Here is a 19,299-nt window from a genome sequence, read left to right on the forward strand (position 1 = left end):
CAGAAAAATATAGTCTCTTTCTTACCTCAAAGTAAAGTATATTTGACATGAAAAATTGAATATAGAAATAAAAAGGCAGTGTAAGTGCAAGAAAGTTAGAAAGTGATCAAAAACAAAAAATCCACAATGATGGTGCATCTCAACAGGGTACAAAATCCAATTGAATGATCTACCAATTGCAAAACAAGAATACTCTGAGCAACAAAATAAGGTAGTAATGGGTAGTAAAGTATAAAAATGGTAGTAAAGTATAAAATAAATAGCTATACATCCATATTGATCTATGTGTGTATATATGTATATATATATAAACTTCATGGCGTAAATTACTACGTGGTGAAGAACAGACACATCTCCCATGCAGAATTCCAAGTATTTTATGATGATATTCACCCTCACAGAGGTGGCGCGTGACTGCAACTGCTTAATTGTGGGCTGTCCTTAGTGACTTACTTTCAAAGAGTACAGTGTGGAAAGGAGAGCTAAAAGGAGTAACTTTACAGAGAAGTCTGGCAAACACTACCTCGATCAGGAGGCTCACGGCAGCGTCAGCAGAGGTTAAGTCCAAGTGACATGTATAATTAACATGCTGAGATCAGAATGGCACTTTAGCTTTGCAGTCTTCCTCCTTGAAACCCATAACCCCAGTCTAATCATGAGAAAAAAAGTCAGATAAATATCAATTGAGGGACTTCTTAAAATACCTGACCAGTGCTCCTCAAAACTGTCAAGGTCATCAAAAACAAGGAAAATCTGAGAAACTCAGCCAAGAGGAGCATTGGGAGACGTGATAACAATGCAGTGCAGTGTCCTGGATGGAATCTTGGAACAGAAGAAGTACATTAGGTCTAAAAGAAATCTGAAAAAAATTACAGGTTTTGATAAAGAATAGTAACATCTAAATATTGGTTCATCAATGGTGAGATGCAGACCACACCTTTGTGAGATATTAAACAGAGAGGAAGCTGGGTGTGGAATACATGGGACTTCTCTTTAATAGCTTCTCAGCTTTCTATAGATCTCAAACTGTTTTAAAGTGAAAAGTATATTCAAAAGACAATTCAAGTATTAAATACAGGGTATGAGCATGAAGTGCCATATTCAGAGGAAGAGCAGTCTTTTCAGCTGACAATCTTGGCAAAAGTTACTGGCGCTCTTGAAGATTGGGCTCAACTTTTGAAGATGAAAATTAACCACTTTGCTGGGATTTGCATGTTAACATGTGAACTCCTGAATATCAAAAGTCCTTTAAGTCCAGTTCTTTCGTGGTAGCATCTCCAATATGAGCAAGGAATGCCGAGGTACCACTTTCTGCCCTACACTGTAGTCAAGACACCGTTATGAAAAACATGGCATTTCTATAAAATTGCTATAATATTGCAACCTAAAACTTAAGTGAATCTGCAAATAAAAGCTAGACAGTTTGGACTGGATGCAGAAAGATGCTGAAATTTGTTACCTCTTCCCTTATTGAATCTTAAGGAAAATTAGTAACAATTTATTTTCTTTGCTTTTTGATGGCATCGAATGCATACCTTTATTTAAAAAACATTTATTGAGGACCTACTATATGGCAGACAGGGTTGTAGACACAGAGAACACGATGATAACTAGGGAATGGCAGTGTCCACAAGCTAGTGCAACAGTGTTGTCTGCGTAGCATTACAGTAAAGACACAATGAGTCCTGGACAAGGACATCAGGTTCTTTGTGGTTCATAACTGATAATAAAATTAGCAACAGTCTTTCCATTCCTTCCCATCGAACTAGCCAACATCACATTGCTTTTACATATCTCTCTATATATGTTGTGTGTATATAGACCATATATATATATATTTATATATATATAAATATTTTTTAATTTACTTGGCTAAAGCAGCTAATTCATTAAAAATGTCTGGCCTTATATAGTTTGAACATTTGGGACTGGGGAACAAGAGAGAGAACGCTTCTCTTTGTTTTCTGGTGTTTGTGCAGCTGTTGCCAGTGCCTTGCCAGGGATTTTTCCAGGAGGTGGCTGCTGGTATCTTTCACGCCAGCCCTGGCATTCTGTTATTAAGCCAGATGAAAACTAAATTACCTCTGCCTGCTGCTGTTGCTATAGTGACTGCTGTACCTACCGGTTTCCACCCACCACCTATTAGGTGGTGAAGGTTTTCCTGGAGTCCACGTTTAGTCTTTGTGGTAGCATATTTCACATTTCAAATAGATGCTTCATTCATCGGTAAATTTTTCAATGTTTACGAGCAAGGTGATCTTTCTTATCTTCAGTTTCAAAGAAACACAGTTTTAGACTCAGCAACATCAGAGTTTAATTTCAATGTCATTAATCTCCGATCTAGAGGCCTATAAAGGTGCCAAAGACATGAATGTGATATGAACAGCTTTGGCTATCCAAAACCTAGAGCAACAACTAGGGAGTTAAATTTTACAGGTTGTTCTCTTGACAAGCTTTCTTTGTATTTATCACCTGCAAAAATGTAGCTAAAATTGAAAAAAGAGAGAAAATTCCCAGTGTATTATGACAGGTACTGGCAGCAAGAAAAAGCAGGAGTTCGCAGCAGTTGGATCAATAACTTGAAAATTAAACACTTATAAACAGACACAAATGTTGAAAGTGACTGTTCGCTAACTATTCCCTGAAAAGTCTTTCTCACATTGCTAGTAAATACCCATGATTCTGCAGAAAAACACAAATGCTAGCTATACCTTTAATGTTATAATAATCTGAAAACCTAATGTCAAAGTGTAGAGTAACTTACAGGAAATTTAAGCAATGTGGTATTGGATTTAGGAATACCTAAATTTAACATCATAAAACTAAGTAATCTTTCTCATTGAAATCGAGAGAGAGAGACATGCCGTCCTTTTTCCATGGCATAATGTCACTATGTCGGTGCTGCTGTCCAAAACTATTTTCTCTGCATACTGTAAGAGGTTACAATAATTTGTAGACAGCATCTTCCATAAATGTGTAGGGTAGAAAACAGAAGGAGGCCTCAAGGAGATACAGTACATCTGAATTATACAATCCTAATGGATAAAGTGGTTATGGTGGGATATAAAAATATTAGGACCCTTGATAACATTGGATATTAAGAATTGTCATTTTTGCTCCTCCAAATCATTTCAATGTCAGAACTAGGCCAAGATAAGAGACTTCACCTTAATCCAACAGAGCTACCCTAGATGAATGCCTGCTAGACCTGGGAGCTGGGAAAAATCGACTTGCCCTGTAGTAACTAACCTAAGAAGGAGATTGCTCTTCACAGTGACATGAAAAATTAATGTATCCTGTCTGCTGGCAAATATCAAGTGTGGAGTATTTCTTCAAGAAAGAACAGAGAATTGAAAGCATGAACAATATAAGCTCTATAAGAAAAGAACTATCAAACAAAGAAAAGATAAAATGAATCTGAATTATCCAAAGAGGAAAGAAAGAAAAATGACTACTAAAACCAAGACACATTTGGCTTAATAAAATGGTTTAGCAGTCACAGTCAAATGCCGGAACATGCCATCTATGAAAAGGGGAAAAAGTATGAGAAGTCAACAGACGGAATTAAAGGTACAGACTGAAAAGAAGGAAGAAGAAACGAAAATGAAGAGAGAAACAAGTTAAGAAGAGAGAGTTAAACTAAGAACCAAAGAAATCAAAACTGAAACTGAAGCAATTATCAAAGACAAATTGAGATGAACTTAATTTGCTAAAAGAGCTGAATGAATCAATCACACTGAGTTCACCATAGTCTGTGTTAAATAATGAATAAGGATCTATTATTTGACATAGAGTGGCAATTTTAATGACAATGAAGAAGAAAATATTTTATAACTATTTCTTTTAAAAATTGAAAAAAAATCCAGTTGACCCCAGTCTTCTCTTTTGTGCACTAAATGCTAAATGAAATGTCCGAGTTTTCGAGGACATTGTAACCAAACAGATATAAGTCAGAGAAGCTGATTTTCACATCTGGACATGACAAAAAAGTATCACAGTTGTGAAAAGTTCTGAGAAGATTTACCACATGCATGCACTTGAAGATCAAAAGAAGAATTCACTTTAAAATTCAATAGTGTTGGAAGTTTTGCTGTGAAAAGCTAAGTATCTCTCATTAAAGCTAGTTAATCATAAAACTTACTTTAGGGGAAGAACAATGCCAAAAATGTCGAAAGTAGAGACATCTAATACTATAAGCCATAATAACTTAATAAAAAGTTTTGACTCTAAACCAGATTGTATTAGTAATGTCAGAAAAAGGAAATAAGCAGTAATGATTAAAAAGCCTACTAAGTTTCTCATTTTGGATAGATTTTAAAGTTGTCACACCATTCTCTATAAATAAAAACGCAATTCTATTTTCTTTTGAAAAACATGAGGAAATTTTTAAAAGAATATAAATGGATAAGAAAGCTAGCCAGGTAGATATAACTATATATGTATATGTATGTATTATATTATAACAAAGTTAAAACAAAGAAAATACATTCTATATTAAAGGGAACAGAAGGAAGGAATCAATACGAAGGCTTAAAAACAGAAGTCACACATAAAATGACAAATAAGATTAGACATATCAGCTATGACAATAAATAAATGCAAATACATTAAATTACCATATTAAAATTCAAAGAATATCAGATTATTAAAATTTTCCATGTATATGAAATTTATATCTCTAGTTACACATACACACAAATGCAAACAGATTATATATAAAAGAATACACAAAATGTGTTCCAACAGCAAAAATACAACAGAAATGATTAATAGTAATGTTAGATAAAGTACAAACAAAAGGATAAACATTCGTTGGGTCCTCACCATGTGCTAGGTTTTCTTTTAGATACTGGGCTTACAGCACTAAATAACACAGACTTGGTACTTGCCCTCATGAAGCTTATTGAAGGGAGCCAAACAACTTTATCATATATCTTCAAGTCTATTGTTTTTCTAGGAATCCAAGAATGAATTAACATTGGGAAATCTACTTAATATAACATAGAAATAGACAATTTCCCATCGTGTAACTTAATAGCAATTTTAAAATTCTACCAAATTCACTGCAATATGTGAAATAAGAAAAATATAAGATGTAATGCTGTTTAAAAGTGACAAAAGTAAACAATATTTGGAAATATGTTTTTATGGCTGGAAAATTCAGAATGATCAGAATAAAGATAAAACTTATAAGACTGAATATAGTAGCTAGGCAGGAATTATAAACGAAAAAGAAATGATTGTCACCACACAAAGAAAATATATAATTCTTAGGAATATTTCCCTCCAAAAAATTAAAAAAATAAAAATAAAAACAATGAATGTTATTTAAAAGGCAAATTCAGTATTCTCATTAAAATAACCTCAGTGCCTATAAATGCGTGGAAGATAGTAGACATTTAATTTATACTTGTTGAAAGGAAGAGTGATTGATTGAATAAATAAATGAGCTCCTTGAAGCAAGGACATGTTACTGATCTTACATTCTCAGCAAACTAGAATAGTTCCTTAAACATAGTAGATATTCAATTAAAGTTTATCAAATTAATTAAAAGTTCATAATATTAGTAAACAAATTAGTCTCCAGGGATTTCCATTTGTATCTTATTACCCTTTTTTTAATCACTCTATTCTGCTAGCCTCTCATATCCCCAAAATTTTATGTCACTATCATTATGGTTAAAGTATCTCTGTGGTGATTAAGAATGTGGGCTCTGGAATCAGATGTTCCACTTGGAACTCCATATCTGCTTCTTATTAGCTGTGTGATACTGGACAACTGCATATAATTTCTCTGAGCCCCAAGTCCTCATTACATAAATAAACAAAAATTTAGAGTAATAAGAGTACCTAACTAACGGGGTATTTTTGAAAGAATCAAATGAAGAAAAATATGTAAAGCCCTTACTATAGTGATTAACAAGTAGTAAGTGTCAGTAAATATCAGCTATCATCATCGTCACCAACATCATCATCGCCATTTTTATTATCTTGCTTCCATTCTTCATATCTTTTAAAGATTTGGTTTGAGATGCCATTTGAATTGTAAGCTGCTAAGATTATCAAAATATTTCCAAGAACTTTTATTGGGCATGTCTTTTGTATTGAGGAATGTAGAATGACTTACATTTGCCTAAATTTAAAATCAGCTCACCAGTCAAGGTTTATTCATTCAACAGTAATTATTAAGTACTAACGCAGTGCCTGACACACAGTAGGCATGCAATGGCTATTTATTTAATGAAGGAAAATGAATGAATGAAAAAAACTGAAGCACTATTTAGTAAATGTGGTGCTAGATTCCAAATATAGGCTGAATATGCTGTCTCTTCATAGAAAATAATAATAGCTAACATTATTGAAAATTATAAGCTAAGGCCTCCTGCTGGATGAATTGCAAGCACTGTGCCCCTGATAATACTTTTGTAGTATTATTATTCCTATTGGGCAGGTAAGGAAACTGAAGCTTAAAGAAGCTTGTCCGACATGACATGGGCAATGAGTGGAAGACACAGAATTCAAATCCATGCCTTTCTGATTCTTGAGGCCAAGGTCTCCTGCTATGTAAATAACCTGCTCCTCCAAATGACCTGAGCAGGCTATATAGAAAAGTCATTGACCTTCTAGCCGTGGAACATCATCTGTTAAGTCTTCCTGTCCCCCCTAATTTCAGCGGGCTGGACCAGGGGTCAACAAATCATGGCCCACAGGCTAAATCTTTGATTTTATAGAGCCCACAAGCGAAGGATTTATTTTTACATTTTTCAGTGGTTAAAAAATTCAAAACAATAATATTTTGTGACATGAGAATTATAGGACAGTACCTATATAATATGCTCAGTTTTGCCTTTTGGCCTGCAAAGCCTCAAATATTTACTGTCTGACCCTTTAGAGAAAATGTCTGTGAGTCATGAACTAGATTACGTGGGATGCCTTTCGGCAATGTGAGCAATGCATATGCCATAGCAGATTTATAGAAAAATGTACCAAGAGCAAGTAGACAGATCAGCCCTGCAAGATTTCTGGGAACTATTTCCTTGCACTTCAATGCAAAAGAGCTAGAGCAGCTACGAAACAGAAACAAAAATCACAAGAATACTGGTGTATTAATTGATGCTTAATGTAAAAACCGATTTTGTTATCTACAGAATTTCTTCATATAATTGATGGAGATCTCCACACAAAAATAAAGTGTTTTCAATAAATTATTTAAATGTGTATTCTGCAAAAAAAAACAAACCCTATTCTGTAGTTTCATGGAAATAAATCATATAGGAAGAGAACAGTGCTTGACATTTACAGAGGTCAATTTGTACTGACTGCCTTTTAACCTGTACATCATTTATTCATTCTTTCATTCAGCCAATAATTTTTGAATACCAAGCACTGCGCTCAGCATAGGTGATACAAAGTAAATGACCTGGTTTCTGACCTGAAACAACTTGCTAGATTTTTTTACCTTTGACGTGATATACAGTATGTGAGTTGCTGCACACAGTAAAATGAACCCTCCCTAAAATTTGAGTATTGTCCCAAACCACTTTACATATTAGTCCAGCCTAAACAAAGATCAGAAACTTAAAATTACTGGGAGAGCTGAACGGTACAAAAGAAAAAATAAACAACCTGCTACAAGGTCAGAGGAGATTTACGCTAAGGCAAGGCATGAGATTTTTAACAAAGATCAAAAGTAATTTGAAAATTGATGACTAGTCAGCTGAGTTATGAAATAAAGTAGTTCTCTACGATTTTTTAAATTAAACAGGAAGTAAATTATTTAGATAGAACCGCTGAGGTTATAACTTGTAAAAAAAAATGCAAATCTGTGGTACTTGATTTAACTCTACAACAGCAAATGAGCTAAGGGAATCAAGAAAGCAAGCAATTTACATCCTAAAGCATTTGCTCTGGGGACCTGGACTGTTCTAAGTGCTCTGCAAATAGGAACAGCAGTTGAAAACAAATTTGACAGAGCAAAACACTACAACACACACATTAGTTAATTATGGAAAGCACTGGTATAACCAAAGCAAAATTCTAAAGACGCCAATACAGATGTTCTCTTGAAACTTAGGACTGGGTTGGATTTGGGAAGGGAAAACCTATTGCTTGGCTAAAATGATGACTTCTCAGATTTTTAAGTATCATTTTATACTTAGAGTCAAAAATGGTTTAAAAAATCTACTCTACTCAGTTAATTATATTTTTTTCAGTAGATATATGAAAAAGAAATAATTGTGTTGTCCTGAGGACATTCTAAGTGGGAGCTTTCGGAGCTAAAAATTGCCTTGGTGGAGTGGAGAGATATACAACAGAAGGCAGTTTTTCTATAAAAACATGGTAAGGTGCCAGAAAGTCCTGATATTAATAGAAATAACTTAGATGTTTAAAATCAAAGTCACCCTGAGTTCACACAAAGTAGAAGAACAGACATTTCTGTAAAACTTAACTTCTGCTACAGTTCTTCAAACTACATAGAACCATTTTGTGGTTTGGAGATGTTAACAGTCTAGTCTTCTCCACATTCTACAAATGAGGAAGGAAATCATGATGTCTAGGGACTATCGTCTACCAAAAACTTTAGAAGAACTCTTATTATTAGTATCTCCTATATAACAAAGACTGGAGCTGCATATGTATACATTAAATGTGCATTTACTTTATTCTAAAACACATGTAGTCTGTTACATGTCAGAACACTATATAAAAAGCTTTCACATATAACTCATTGTGACTTGAATATAAAGTCTCCTAATGTATGATTTGGAAGATAAGTATAGCACATTTTATCAGTTTTAATAGGAGAGTGTTCCTTTCAGCAACTTTTTTCTATGTTTATTTTTCTTAAATCAATTGTCATAAAATTAAAGAAAAATGCAGCCTTGTAAATAAATGGTGTACATTTTTGTGTTGATAACAATGTCTTATTAAGCCAGTTAAAATCAATTATCAAAATATAAATACAGAATACAAAAAGCATTTCATTTGCTATTCAGTGTGATGATGGGTACTTGTTAGGCATATGTTTTCATCTTTGTTTTTTACTATCTATATTCATTTCATAAATATGTTTACGTATTGAAATAAGTTCTGAATAATAGGTAATATATAATTACTTACATATGAAAAATGGGTTCTGGGTGATAGCTTCAAGTTAGACTCATAGGCAGTAATTAACTCATGGAGTGTTTAGCATCACAGAGGTAAGCTGTTCCCCTTCAGGATGAACCTTACTACGCAAGTGTTTCCATTAGTCTGCACAGTGTTTATTAAAACGGATACAAATGCCTTCGTGTGAGACATACTCTCTCCATTTTATCTAGTTCCGACCATGATTGTTATCTTTTTCCTTCCAGTTTTATTATATCTATAATTGACATATGGCATGTTTTCTTGATTTATAATTTATTTGATTTTATTGATACATATATTTATTTTTTATTTTATTGACATATAATTGACATATGGCACGTTTAAGTTCAAGGTGTACAGCATAACGCTTTGACTTACATCATGAAATGATTATCACAAGTTTGATGAACAATCATCAGCTCATATAGATATAAAATTAAAGAAATAAAAAAGGATTTTCCTCAGAATGAGAACTCTTAGGATTTATTCTCAACAACTTTTCGTATATAACATGTAGAGAGCAGTGTTAATTAAATTTACCATGCTATACATTACATCCCTAGTAGTTATTTAGCTTAAAAGTGGGAGTTTGTACCTTTTGACTGCCTTCATCCTATTCCCCCTCCCCTTACCCCAGCCTCTAGTAACCACAAACCTGATCTTCTATTTATGAGTTTATTTGTTTTTGAAGTATAATTTATGTGCAGCATTATGTTAGTTCTTGGTACACAGCATAGTTATTGATATTTCTATATTTTTAAAAATGATCACAATGATTAGTCCACTTGTGATATGTCACCAAAGATATTAAAAGAAATTGCATGGTTTTTGGCTTTTCACCACACTGTACACTTCATACCTGTGATGCATTTATTTTGTAACTGAAAATTTGTACCTTTAAATAAGTGTCATTTATTCCTTCCCTCCTCCCTGACCCCTTCACCACTGGCAACCACCTGTTTGTTCTCTGCTTCTAGACTCTTCTGTTTAGTTAGCCTTGTTTTTCTGTTTTGCTTTTAGAGTCCACATGTAAGTGAAATCATACAGTATTTGTTCTCTCTGACTTAATTTACTTAGCATAATACCCTCTAGGCCCATTCATGTTTCACAAATTCCATTCTTGCTTTATGGATGAGAATTATTCCTGTGTGTGTGTGTGTGTGTGTTTGTGTGTGTCTGTGTGTGTGTGACATCTTCCTTATCCATTCATTTACTGATGGGCACTTAGGTTGCTTCCTTCCGTATCTTGACTGTTGTAAATAATACTGCAATGAACTAGGGGTTTTCTTTGGACATGTTTTCTTTGGTTAAATGCCTAGGAGTGGAATTGCTGGATAATATCGTACTTACATTTTTAAATTTTTTTCAAGAGTCTCTATACTGTTTTCCATAGTGGCTGCACCAATTCAAATTCCCACCAATAGTGCATTATCCAACACTGCTTATTTGATATATTTTTGACAATAGACATTCAGACAGATGTAAGGTAATATCTCATTATCGTTTTGGTTTGTATTTCCCTGATGATTAGTGATGTAGAACATCTTTTAATGTGCTATTTCGCCATCTGTTGCCAAAGTTTTTCTGCGTCTGTTGAAATGATCATGTGATTTTTATTCTCCAATTTGTTGCCGTAGTGTATAACATTGATTGATTTGAGGATATTGAAAGATCCTTGCATTCCTGGGATAAAACCCACTTGATCATGATGTATATGCGTTTATGATTATTTTAAGATGCTCTTAAGTTCAAACAAATTTTTTTAAAACCTTGCTTTTTTAGTTCTCTACCCACTCTGCTGGTTTTGACATATTTGACATCTTGTTTGTTTTTTGTATCCCTTAACTGCTTACTGTAGATAAAGATTATCTTAGTCTTTTCTCCTTTAACCTCAAACTAGCTTTATACTTGGTTGATTTACTACCTTTACCAGGAAGATTTTTCCTGTTGTAATTTTTGTGTTTCTCCTTGTGGCCTTTTTTCACTTAGGGAAGCGTCTTTAACCCTTCTTTAAAGCTGGTGTGGTGGTGGTGAACTCTTTGAGCCTTTGCTTGTCTGTAAAGCTTCTGATTTCTTTACCAAATCTGAATGAAAGCATTTGCCAGGTAGAGCTTTCTTGGTTATAGGTTATCTTTTATCATTTCAAATATATCGTGCAACTCCCTTCTGGCCTGCAGGATTTCTGCCGAAAAGTCAGCTGACAGCTTTATGGGAGACTGCTTGTTCATAATTTGTTGCTTTTCTCTTGCTTTTAAAAATAGTTTCTCTTTCTCTTTAATTTTTGCCATTTAAATTATAGTGTGTCTTGGTTTATTCCTTTTCAGTTGGATCCAGTTTGGGACTCTCTGTACTTCCCGGATCCGGGTATCTGTGCCCTTTCCCATGTTAGAGAAGTTTTCAGCTATTATGTCTTCAAATGTCTTCTCTGCCCATTTCTCTCTTCTCCTTCCGGGACCCCTGTAATGTGGATGTTGATAGGCTTGGTGTTGCCCCAGTGTCTCTTAAACTGTCCGCATTTCTTTTTATTCTTTTTTTCCCCCTCTGTCCAGCTCAGTGACTTGTACTACTCTGTCTTCCAGCCCACTGATCTGTTTATCTGTATCATCTGATTTACTGTTGATTCCTTCTAGCGTACTTTTTACTTTAATTTACTATATTTTTAAATCTCTGGTCTATCTTTATATTTTCTGACTCTTTGTTAAGAATTTCTAACTTCTCACTCTGTTCAGCAAATCCTCTGAGTCCTCTGAACACCTTTATGATCGTTACCTTGAACTCTTATCAGGCAGATTGCTTATCTCTACTTCATGTAATTCTTTTTCTGGGGCTTGTCCTCTTCCAAATTTTGAACATGCTCTTCTGTCACCTCATTTTGCCTAATCTGCCGTTTCTATTTCTTTGTATTTGGGAGGTTGTTTATATTACCTGACCTTGAAAAAGTAGCCTTTTGCAGGAGACATCGGTGCTTCCCGGCAGCTCATTCCATTGTGGTCACCAGAGCTCTGGGGGTGCCCCTAATGTAGGCTGTCTGGGTCCTTCTGTTGCGATGGTCTGACAATGTAAGCGGTCTGGTGGGCCCGGCTGGCCGGTGGTCTAGTTGGTTGCCTGGCCTTGGCTGTGGAGGCTGCCAGTCGCTGGTGTGCAGGGCTGAGGTAATCGCGGTGTAAGTCTTAGCTATACCGTGTCTCTGACCTCTTACCTGTCTTGTTGTTTTCTTCTCTAAATCTTTATTTGTAAAAGATCTTTTCTGCAATTCTTCTGGTCTTTCTCATCAATGGTTGCTCTGTAATAGTTGTAATTTTGGTATGTCTGTGGTTAGAAGTGAGTTCAGGGTCTTCGTACTCTGCCATCTTGGCCACTCCCCCTCCATGATTGTCATCTTATACTTTCAACTGCAGGGGCATTCATGTTTATTTCCTTTAAGTGACCAAAATCCCTGATTTATAGATGAAGAAGCAAACACAGGGAAGTTAAACTGTTGCTGCTAATTGCATAGTTACATAGTAGAAGAGCTAGGTTTAGAATTAATGTCTCACGAGTCTCACCACAGTGTTTTTATAACCTGAATAATAGTAAGTTATAATTGCTTTCATTTGTTGTGTTGGGCCATGTGTTGTACTAATTTCTGTATAAACACTGTTATATTTAAGTCTTACAGAAATTTTATGAGGTAGGTTTTTTAATCTTCGTTTCGCAAGTAAGGAAGCTGAGCTGTGAGCAGTGAAATAGCCTTTCCGAATTAGGCTCCACTCAGCTGCCTCTTTTATTTAATAAGTGTTATCTCTTCTTTTAATTTGTGTGACTTTGTAGATTGTCCCCAAATACTAGAATTTGAGAATATTTTATTCTATAGCTCCAAGTATTTAGGAAAAATAAAAGCATATTTAGGTTTATAATTAGAAGTGGATGAGATACATCTCTGAAGTTACTAGAGGGGTATATCTTGATCAAGGGCTCATTACTGGCCAGTTGTATGAGTAAGATATTTTTATATCTCAGGAATTTTTCACAGTAATCTTATAACATATAAATAATTAATTATCCCATCTTGCCTGGGATGTAAAGCATAGTGAAGTAAAATAATTTGCCCAAGGTGGTTATTAATAAACAGTGATAGTACAATCTGAACCAAGTATTGAAGGTTTTACCTTCAAAACCCTTATTTTTATAGCAATCTTTTAAGATTCTACCCTAGAGGGAGAGTATTCCAGGCAGAGAGACCAGCCAGGGCAAGGGCCTAGGAATATTGCAGTGAACATAGCCAACAAAAACCCCTACTCTCATAGACTTTACATCCTATCTGTTGGGGATACAATAGACAAAACAAATAAATAGTTTGTTGGCAGATAAGTGATAAATTTAAAAGGTTAATTAGGGAAAGGGAGTAAGGGATTTGTAGAGGGTGATGGGGTCACACTTTTGGAGGAGATAGCCAGGAAAGATCTCTCCAGCAGGTCACATTGAAATAAAGACCTAAGGAGGGAAAGATGGCAGTCATTATTATATCTGGGGCAAAAGTGTTCTAGTTGAAGGAACTCTCTAGTTGAACATCTCTCTAGATGAGAGATGAGAGATGCCTGGATGGAAGCTGTAGAGGAAGCTAGATGTTGTTAGATTCTGGATATATTTTGAAATCCTATCAGTAGGACTTGCTCATGAATTTTATGTGGGGTGTGAGAAACATATTAGAATTACAAGTTATTTTTGTATTGTATCTTAATAACTGGAAGAATGGAATGATTATTTACTCTGTTGGGAAATATTATGGCAATGATAGGTTGGCAGGTGAAAATGGAAGTCCCAATAGGATATGTTATGTTTGCAGTTCCTATTAAACATTTGAATGGAAATGTCAAATAAACTCTGTCCGTGTGTGTGTGTGTGTGTGTGTGTGTGTGTGTGTTGCTATTCAAGGGAAGTGTCCAGGCAGGAATAAATTTGGTAATTTTTTGGTTTATACATGATTTTTTATTTTTGCTTACTTTAAAAATGTTTTATTGAAGTGTAGTTGATTTACAAGGTTAGTTTCAGATGTATGCACATGATTTTTAAATACAAGGACTAGATAAGATAACCTTGGGAATCTCAGTGTGGAGTGAGAAAAATAAAAGGCCCAAGGAAGGGCCATGAAATGTTTGGATATCGGAAAGATGAGGAGGAATAAGCTAATGAATGGAAAGAGAGGGTGCAGTGAAGGAGGAGAAATTCAAGTGAAGAAATTGTTTTCATACAAAAAGAGTGTGAGCAACTCTATCAAATACTGATTATAGATCAGGTAGATGAGAACTGAACAATTGATCAATAAATTGAATGATGTGGAGGTCATTGGTTACTTTTACAGTAATATTTTGGACAATGGTAGAGAAACAGCCTGATCTGAGAAGCTTAAAGGAGAATGAGAGTTTTTTGTAGAGGAGAGGAACAAAATGTATTGGTACCTAGAAGGGAAAACGGGGTCAGAGAGGTACATTTTTTTCCTCCCTCCTTTTTTTTTAAACTTTGGAGAAATACCAGCATTTTTGAATGCTACTGATGATACAGGAAGGAGAAATGGGTCTTCAGTTGGATCACAGATAATATACTTATTGTAAGAAGATGGGAGACAATGTAGGTACACATACACAGCTAGCCATTGTGATAGTGGGGCTTCCCTGGGACTCACACTTGATGAGATGGAGTTTAGTGCAGATGATAGTTTTAAGAAGTGCCCTTGGAATCACCCACTGGAAGGGAGGGGGAAGGAGCAGATGTGGGAGGAGAATAATTTGAGCTGTGATACAGGCCCAACAACAGCCCCAGCTGACACCATGGAGGGTGTTGAAAGCTACAGTGGCTTGTCAAGGTTGTCAGGAGTTGGGCCAAGGTGGTCAGGTCATTATACCCTCTCATTAAACAACTGTTGGCTCGGTGCCACCTGAGGTAGGGCTGTAACCTGGGATGAGCTGATTCTCTGTGGTGAAGTCAGTTCCTGAAGGGGCTAACAGCTGAAAACTGTCTGTCACTAGAACTCCCAACAGTTGGGACAAGTCGTTTCTGTGGTTTTCAGTCAAGGTACCATTCAACAATCACATATTTATTTAAAAGACTATTAAGAATCGTGCTTGTTGTAGAATATTTTATGGAAGCCTTTACATGCAAACAAATGGCTATGTATTGAAAAATGCTCATTTAATTTTCTCTGTATGTATGAATTATTTCTTCATTCTTCACTACTTTTCTCATTTCTATGTCTTTCATCTGTCAGAAGGTGATTTTAATATGACTTGCTTATGAAGATTATTTCTAAATTTCTAAAACCAACTTGGTCTAACTTCCAAATGCTGAATTGCTTTTTTCCTAATACACTTTTTTAATGTATTAGGAAAAGATACAAAAACAACCACATTGAGTTTGATTTGCCAACTCACTACTTATTAACTGTATACCATAGTCAGGTTTTTATTTGCTTTTCATATACATTTAGTAATCTTTAAAACAGAGAAATTAATATTTAAACTTCAGGAAACTTGGCATAGAGTAGGTATGCTAGTAGCTAGTGTAATTATTATTCATTCAATCTTTATTTCCCTTTTTTTTAAAACATTTTACAATGTCAAAGATAGTTTCTGAATGCAGTCTGACCAATTTTTATTACAGGGTATTTACATAGGACACACACACAAAATAGGACAATAACCTGAATGATATTGATGATAATAACATGAACAGCAGGAAAAACAAATTAACTTGATAAAAGACTTCAATACTTAAACCCTTTACAGATGAAGCAGCAAATACTGAGGGAATATTAGAAAACTTGTCAGTTATTTTTATAGAAATCATGGACATTAAAGCCATGAGGTCCTTCAGAAAGAACAGTCATCTTAGTTCCTCAGTCTTACAGTCTTCCATATGAATCTCAGATCCAAACATTAATAAAAGTCCTGAATTTTAGAGTCATATTAAAATTTTTATTTTTATTCATGTTTTCCCCTTAAAGATCAAAAATAGAACATAGGAACAGATTTTTTACCTTCTGTAAGTGACAATAAAATAATCAAAACCTCATTCATGAAAGTTCTTTTTTTTTAATGTCTCTCCTTGATATATGCAATGTTTAATCTATGAAAATAATGTGATAAACACTCACACTAAGTTCTCTGATGAGTGGCTACAAACTGCTTTCTGTTCACAATGAGATCAAAACAGCCAGCTGTATTTTTATTCATACTGTTCTCTATAGTTGCCATCCCCACTCCAACCAAGAATTTTTTCACATCAATTTGGCCTCAGATAAAGCAGAACCTTGTCTGACACAAGGACTACTTTTACATTAAAATCCTTTGTGGTTTTATGTTTTTTTCCTAGGAGGAAGAATTTAAACAAGTAAAGTACACTCTCCGTGAAAGTTTAGGCTTCTCTTTAGTGTTTCTCAGTATGTCATTATGAAACAAAAGGATCTATTCACAGTTGAAAAAAATCCATTTATCTTTGCACTGGTGATGCCATAGCTTCTAGGAAATAATGACACAGAAACAATTCCATGAGGGAATGTTGACTTGGATCTGTATTAACGGATTATACGAAATAAAGCAATTATAGCTGAGTGTTATCTTTTGGGTCATTGTGATCTCAAAACACAATTCAGGTCATAATTATTATATAATATTCTTTTGTTTTTTGTGTCTAATTTCTAGGCCATGCCCATACTTCAATTTATCAGAAATAGGCATTAATTTAGGACTGTTTTCTATTAAAATTTTCTTCTAAATACAGTAGTAGGTTGATTTGAAATGTCATAATAAGCACAATATAAATTTGTATTAAATGTATTGGAAGCTATATATATGCTTTTCAGAAACGTTTAAGAAATTCAGTGAAAATAAATTGATACCCAAATAGCCTTCCAGATTTATAAATTCAATGAGGATGAAAAGAGGAAAGCAAAACCATATAATCTCTGAAGAGATACTACAGCCCCAGTGCAACTACTGCCTCACTGTGTGTTTCCTGTGCTGTTTTTAGGAGTCAAAGGAAGTCAAATGAGAAATATCACCATGCTTTGTTTTCCATATTGAGATTATATGTTGGAAAAAAAGGCAGTTTCTATCCCTAAGGGTCAATGCATATGAATTAAAGCCATGAGTTGTACACATTTGAAATTGAATGAACTTGATTTAATAAAATTAGAAGTTAGTGTGTATGTTTTCAAATCACCAGAAAAACAGTAAAACTAAAATAATTCTTTCTTCTTCCCACTTGGTGAAGTACTTAACTATTTACAGTGAAACAGAATTATTTGGAAAATCCTAAACACTTTCTTCAATAATGAATACCTCTCTGACTATTTATTTATTTGGCATTATGCCTTTACCGTTTATTAGTCCTTCATGATTTTGAATGTATTCTAAAAGGTTTGATTGGAAATTCAGCAAATAAGTAAACTGTAACCCATCTCACAAAAAAGTAAGCAATAGGGCCCCTCTTAGAATATTAAAGTTAATGAGTTATCTTCTTCCAACCATTCAGTATATTTTCTTAACTGCTTACTTTCATCATTTGCCTGATTAATAAACATTAAATTTGAGTGTCTACACTGTATTACTATGAAGCATACTATTTTAGCATGAAATAATGAAGTTAAAAAAAAATCCTCTCCTATGATTGGTAAATAGTGAAAGGAAATGCAGAACATTTTCAAGAATCATTTCTCACCATAGGGACATGATTTCACAAACTGAAACTTCTGGAACAATGTTTATTTATAAAAATATTGAACTTCTATTTCCAAGAAACTATTCTAAAAATTATGTCTTTAGTCAACCTAGTCCAAGAAAAAGGCAAAGTTCATATACACAAAGGTGTGAGTAGATAAAAAATAGTAACAGAAATACAAATAGTACACATCATTCTTAGGCCACTTTATTTTTAGGAGTATTTTCAAATTGTGCAAATGCAGTATAGTTTAAGGGAAGGCAGTCGAATCCCAATCAATGCAACAGTCCTACATACGTATAAGTGTGTGTTTGACAGCTATAATGCTTCTCGGGTAATCAAAATGGATGAGTGTAATTAATTTGTACATACCATTTCAGGTTTCTATAAATGAAAGGAACATGACTTTTTCACTCATAAACATTATATAAAAGAACCCCTTATATCTTCATCATATTTTGTTAGACTACCACAGGTCTCTCTAATTTGGCAAATTCATGCTTGGTTTTACACACCATTCTTAGCATGAGACCTAATGAGGCAGCAGGTGGACACCAGGCACCCCTAACCACTTCTGTTTCTCTTCTTGTTATGTATGAATGGGTTTGGTTGGTAGTAGAAAAATTAATATGTAGGAACTATTATAAAAAATAAGAAACTATTTAGTGTGTTATAAATGTATTATTTGATTTCTTCCTCCACTGGCAAGTTGTATGCACTATTACATAAAAATTTGGAAGGTGCATATAATCTGAAAATCATGGTATTTAAAATTGGATGTTATGGATTTATTATTAAGGCCCTCCTGTCACTACTTAACAAACAAAAAGAAACCGTGTCTGGATAATGGTAGAAAAGTAAGTATGAGTTACAAAAGTTGTAATTCTTTAAGCTCCTTTTTGACTTGCATCTAAATTCTGTGTTGTGTTGACAGATCTGGGAAATTTCAGTGGCCGGACCAGAAGTGCAGTCTCTGTGAGGGAAGGCCAGGGTGTTGTTCTGATGTGCTCTCCTCCGCCTCATTCACCAGGTACAGTCGGATCCCATTCTATATTGCTTCTGCTCTCTTTTACTATGTGCTCATTCTTTTTTTTAAATTGAAGTATAGTCAGTTACAATTTGTCAGTTTCTGGTATACAGCACAATGTCCCAGTCATGCATAGGTATACATATATTTGTTTTCATATTCTTTTTTCATTAAAGTTTATTATAAGATATTGAATATAGTTCCCTGTGCTAAACAGACGAAATTTGTTTTTTTAATCTATTTTTATATGTAGTGGCTAACATTTGCAAATCTCAAAGTCCCAAATTTATCCCTTCCCACCCTCTTTCCCCTAGTAACTGTAACATTGTCTACTATGTCTGCGAGTCTGTTTCTGTTTTATAGATGAGTTCATTAGTGTCCTCTTTTTTTCTTTTCTTTTTTAATTTGGAGTCCACATATGAGTGATATTATATGATATTTTATAT

The 19,299-nt window shown here is 34.4% G+C and overlaps 1 protein-coding gene across 1 annotated transcript in view; it reads left to right on the plus strand.

Moving 5' to 3' along the window:
• Window positions 1-19,299, plus strand: part of CNTN5 (contactin 5) — a 1,016,453-nt gene that overhangs the window by 665,474 nt on the left and 331,680 nt on the right. The window contains exon 7 of the mRNA XM_031460619.2: window positions 18,761-18,856. Coding sequence (XP_031316479.2) covers window positions 18,761-18,856 — 96 coding nt within the window. The remainder of the gene's footprint in view (window positions 1-18,760; window positions 18,857-19,299) is intronic.

The sequence above is a fragment of the Camelus dromedarius genome, chromosome 12, assembly GCF_036321535.1.
Source record: "Camelus dromedarius isolate mCamDro1 chromosome 12, mCamDro1.pat, whole genome shotgun sequence".
Classification (NCBI taxonomy): domain Eukaryota; kingdom Metazoa; phylum Chordata; class Mammalia; order Artiodactyla; family Camelidae; genus Camelus; species Camelus dromedarius.